The following is a 4713-nucleotide window of genomic DNA, read 5'->3' on the forward strand; positions in this document are numbered from 1 at the left end:
CCAGACTCCTTGCTATAAGCTATAGCTTGGGCTAACGTAAACGGCTTACGTAAACGCTAGCATGCGGCGTGTGAACGGGTTGAAATGCACGCCCAGAGAAGTTAGAAGTCATAAGGAAACATGTTTATTGACTGGGCAACACAGTGTAAAAATACACAGCTTCATAAAATAAACCAGAAACACTCATTCTGCAGTCTGCATGTTTTATTCTGATATTAACCACCCACAAACCATATTACTGCATAAGCAACCACACAGGGGAAATACAGTATCAAAGGAGCAGAACATTTCAGGAACATTTCAGAACTTTAGGAGTTGTTTAAACTTGAACTCTCTTAGATTATATTCAAGCCGATCAGCTACAGTGTTAGAAGTCATAAAGAAACATGTCACGTTCACGTTGTTGACGTTGACTGTTGATCTCATTTGCATACTCATGCTACATTCATGTCTATAAATGTTAGAGCGCCAAATAAATCTTCCTCTTTCCGGAATGTTAACCGATGCGAGCAGATGTGTACGTTATCCTTTCTATCTAATATATGTATATATATATTATTATCTACGCTGGATGCTTGCTGAGGAACTTGGCTGAACTGTCAATGACATCTGGACACAAGTGGACAGAGGTGGTCAGTGGAACACTTTTTTGGAGACGCATATTACAAGTTTAAACAGCAATGTTTCTCGCTGTCCACTTGCAATCTAATCTCAAAAACACATTCTAAGTGTAACAGTCTCATTGTTCCCCACCCTTCTAACATGTCTAACATTTTACATTTTGTATCAATTAAGGTAGACTACTGAAGGAGAAGTGAGCGAGGGAAAAGACGAGCGAGAGAGGGAAAATATCGAGGCAGCCATAAACATTAAGTCTGAAGATCGGCTTGAATATAATCTAAGAGAGTTCAAGTTTAAACAACTCCTAAAGTTCTGAAATGTTCCTGAAATGTACTGCTCCTTTGATACTGTATTTCCCCTGTGTGGTTGCTTATGCAGTAATATGGTTTGTGGGTGGTTAATATCGGAATAAAACGTGCAGACTGCAGAATGAGTGTTTCTGGTTTATTTTATGAAGCTGTGTATTTTTACACTGTGTTGCCCAGTCAATAAACATGTTTCCTTATGACTTCTAACTTCTCTGGGCGTGCATTTCAACCCGTTCACACGCCGCATGCTAGCGTTTACGTTAGCCGTTTACGTTAGCCCAAGCTATAGCTTATAGCAAGGAGTCTGGCTTTAGATGGTAGACTCGCCAGCCAATGAGGGGGCAATGAGGGAGTGCTTCGCCAACCAATCAGGTAGCGGTATTGCGTGCTTCGCCAACCAATCAGGTAGCGGTATTGCCAGCCAATGAGGGGGCAATGAGGGAGTGCTTCGCCAACCAATCAGGTAGCGGTATTGCCCTGCCACCCCCCACCATCCTAGGTTTCGCAAATTCGCTGACGGGAGAGCAAAGTACCCGGATGCGTTCGAATTACATAGAGAGTTTGAATTTTGTCAGCTGTAAAGCGGATGTGTTTCCTAGAACATGTAAATGCAATTGCTGATCACCTTATTGCATTACAATTTGAATATTGACTCAAATAACGCAGGCAAAAGTGGCAAATGAATATGCTATTTTGGGATTGCAAAGTAATTTGCACATTAGAATGAACTTTTGAATTTTGTCAGCTACAAAGCAGCGCATGACTTTGAAAATTAAATGTCAAATGGCTTTGCATTTGAATTTGAATATTGTCTGAAAGAATGCATGCAAAAGTGGAACATGCAATTGCAATCTCATATTGCATTAGCATTTGAATTATGTCTACTATTATGCTTCCATAGTCTAACACTACGATGTGTGGATTTACCACTGTCCCACATGGAGAGCTGCAGCCCCTGCAGGCGAAGTAGAGCATTTACATTTACATGTTTGACATGTAGCAGACGCCTTTATTCAAAGCACCTTACTTGTTGTACATACATTTGTCTAAAGTAAGTGAATCATCTATACATCAGTCTTCATCAAGAAAAACGAATCTATGCTAGGACCAGGGGCCATTGGCAGTCACAATACTAGAAGAAGAAGATTATTATTATTATTATTATTATTATTGTTATTATTATAGCTGATAGTAGAACTACATGTAGTGGAACTAATCCCCAACACTGCGTAAAGCAAGCCCTAGCCCCTATCTCCTAGGCCCCTACCTCCTAGGCCCCTATCTCCTAGGCCCCTGTCTCCTAGGCCCCTACCTCCTAGGCCCCTACCGCCTAGGCCCCTACCTCCTAGGCCCCTACCTCCTAGGCCCCTACCTCCTAGGCCCCTACCTCCTAAGCCCCTATCTCCTAGGCCCCTACCTCCTAGGCCCCTATCTCCTAGGCCCCTATCTCCTAGGCCCCTACCTCCTAGGCCCCTATCTCCTAGGCCCCTACCTCCTAAGCCCCTATCTCCTAGGCCCCTACCTCCTAGGCCCCTACCTCCTAGGCCCCTAACTCCTAGGCCCCTATCTCCTAGGCCCCTACCCCCTAGACCCCTATCTCCTAGGCCCCTACCTCCTAGGCCCCTACCTCCTAGGCCCCTATCTCCTAGGCCCCTACCCCCTAGACCCCTATCTCCTAGGCCCCTACCTCCTAGGCCCCTATCTCCTAGGCCCCTACCCCCTAGACCCCTATCTCCTAGGCCCCTACCCCCTAGACCCCTATCTCCTAGGCCCCTACCCCCTACCTCCAAGGCCCCTATCTCCTAGGCCCCTACCTCCTATGTACATCTGAGAGGATTGGATAGGTGCAAACAATGTGGTAAAGTACATCCGTCCTGCCCGTCATCATTCATTAGACCATTCCCCCGACAGTCTATCCAGTTTTTTCTCATTGTGAACATGACTGGACATTAGAGGGGTGACAAGGTAATATTCTACTATAGTATTGGTTAAAAATGTAACACTCAATTTGAATCTTTGACCAATTGTTTATTTCACTGTGGACGAGACAATGTAAACAATATAAATGAATGTATTTATTTGTGCATTTCTTCAAACATTGGTAAAACCCAGTCTGAATAATATATTACAAGTCATAGAAAAAGTAATAGAGGAATTAGGTATTTGAAAGAACAGACCTAGAAAAGTGAAAAACTTACATTTCACACTGCATAACATAAAGGAGAAGTATTGTATTATAATCTGTTTCGATGTTGTGTTGTGGTGTATTGTATTGTGTATTGAGCTTCAACAGTCCAGCCCTGGCATCTGTAGGTCTATCCATACGTCCAGTAGCTGTTGAGGCGTACTCAGGATGGTCGTGATGACAGAGTGGTAGTAGCACTGTTCCGGGTTTGAGGGGGGGTATGTCTCAAACCGGCTCTCATAGGGGGGGTCAGTAGGGTCGATGCCCAAATGCTTCATACACAACCCTAGATAGACGTCCTCGATGTAGATGGCTTTGACCCACCTTGACGCTTCCACTAGCTTGAAGGGGAGGTCCAAGGTAAAGACATAGCCCAGTCCGAGAGCGTACGGTGGGTAGGGTGACTCGGAAAGCACCTTCTCGGGAAGATACCATTTCGAGCTGGGGTCTCGTAAAACCGCGGCGTCCCTTGCTATCCTTCCTGTCATGTAGTCGTATGTGGGTGCGTCGAGCAGCATGGCGACCAGGTTCTGCACGTTGAGGAACATGTCGGAGTCTATCTTCATGGCATAGGAGGCGTCGGGGCAGCGGGAGCTCAGCCACTCCAGCATCACCATGGTCTTGATGGTCAGGTTCTTGTAGCTGTCCCTGAAGTCGCTCTGCAGCAGGTCTCGCTGCTCTCTGCTCTCCCGCAGCACCTCCTCCTGGACCTTCTCGCTGCCCTCTCCGCCGGGCAGAGCTAGTAGGAAGAACAGACGCACCACTTTTCCCAGTACCAGGCTCTCCTTGCCCCAAGTGCTGCGGACGGCGTCGCGGGCGGCCCTGTTGCGGGGCGCCACTGGGACCATCAGAACCAGGAAGGGGTTCTGCTCACGGCATTTCTCCTCCTCGTCCACCAGGAAGTGGTACTGGTGTGGGTAAGACACAAAGTATTGGTCAGTAGTTAAGTCAGTGGTCGTAGACCACCACCACCTATGGCTCCAGACTATTGACAGTCGGCTGTCAACTTCAACAAAGGTTAATGTCACGATCAAGACCAGGAGCAGAAAAAGGACCATGCAGCTGTGGAAAGACCTCCTCCTGAGCTGAGCTTGGCATGACCTCTGCTGGCTGGCACCGTTACTGCGGTGGGAAAAAATAAGGAAGTATTAATGATGATGATACATAACACAATCTGGTGTGGTGGTGGTGGTGTGGTATGGTTTGGTTCAGGTGGTGGTGGTTGTGTTAGATGATGATGGTAGTGGTGGTGGTGGTGTGGTGTGGTTCAGGCAGTGGTGGTTGTGGTCGGTGGTGTGGTGTGGTGTGGTGTGGTGGTGGTGGTGGTGGTGGTGGTGTGGTGTGGTTCAGTCGGTGGTGGTGATGTGGTGGTGTTAGATGATAATGGTAGTGGTGGTGGTGGTGTGGTTCAGGCGGTGGTGGTCAGTGGTGGTGGTGGTGGTAGTGGTGGTGGTGTGGTGTGGTGGTGGTGGTGGAGGTGGTAGTGGTGGTGTGTTTTAGACGTTGGTGGTGGTGGTGGTGTGGTGTGTTTCAGACGTTGGTGGTGTGGTGGTAGTGGTGGTGGTGGTGTGGTGGTGGTGGTGGTGTGGTGGTGGTAGT

At 47.4% G+C, this 4713-nt stretch overlaps 1 protein-coding gene across 1 annotated transcript; it reads right to left on the reverse strand.

Annotated features, from left to right (window-relative positions):
- Window positions 1-3215: 3215 nt before the first annotated feature.
- On the reverse strand, window positions 3216-4172 carry LOC308158099 (beta-1,3-galactosyltransferase 2-like; the record flags this gene model as incomplete). Its single annotated transcript, XM_080531694.1, has 1 exon — window positions 3216-4172. One exon carries the CDS (start codon window positions 4170-4172, stop codon window positions 3216-3218), a length of 957 nt encoding a protein of 318 aa, XP_080387820.1.
- Window positions 4173-4713: the final 541 nt, after the last annotated feature.

This window comes from Nansenia antarctica, assembly GCF_963989245.1.
Source record: "Nansenia antarctica genome assembly, chromosome: 5".
In the NCBI taxonomy this organism is placed as follows: Eukaryota; Metazoa; Chordata; class Actinopteri; order Argentiniformes; family Microstomatidae; genus Nansenia; species Nansenia antarctica.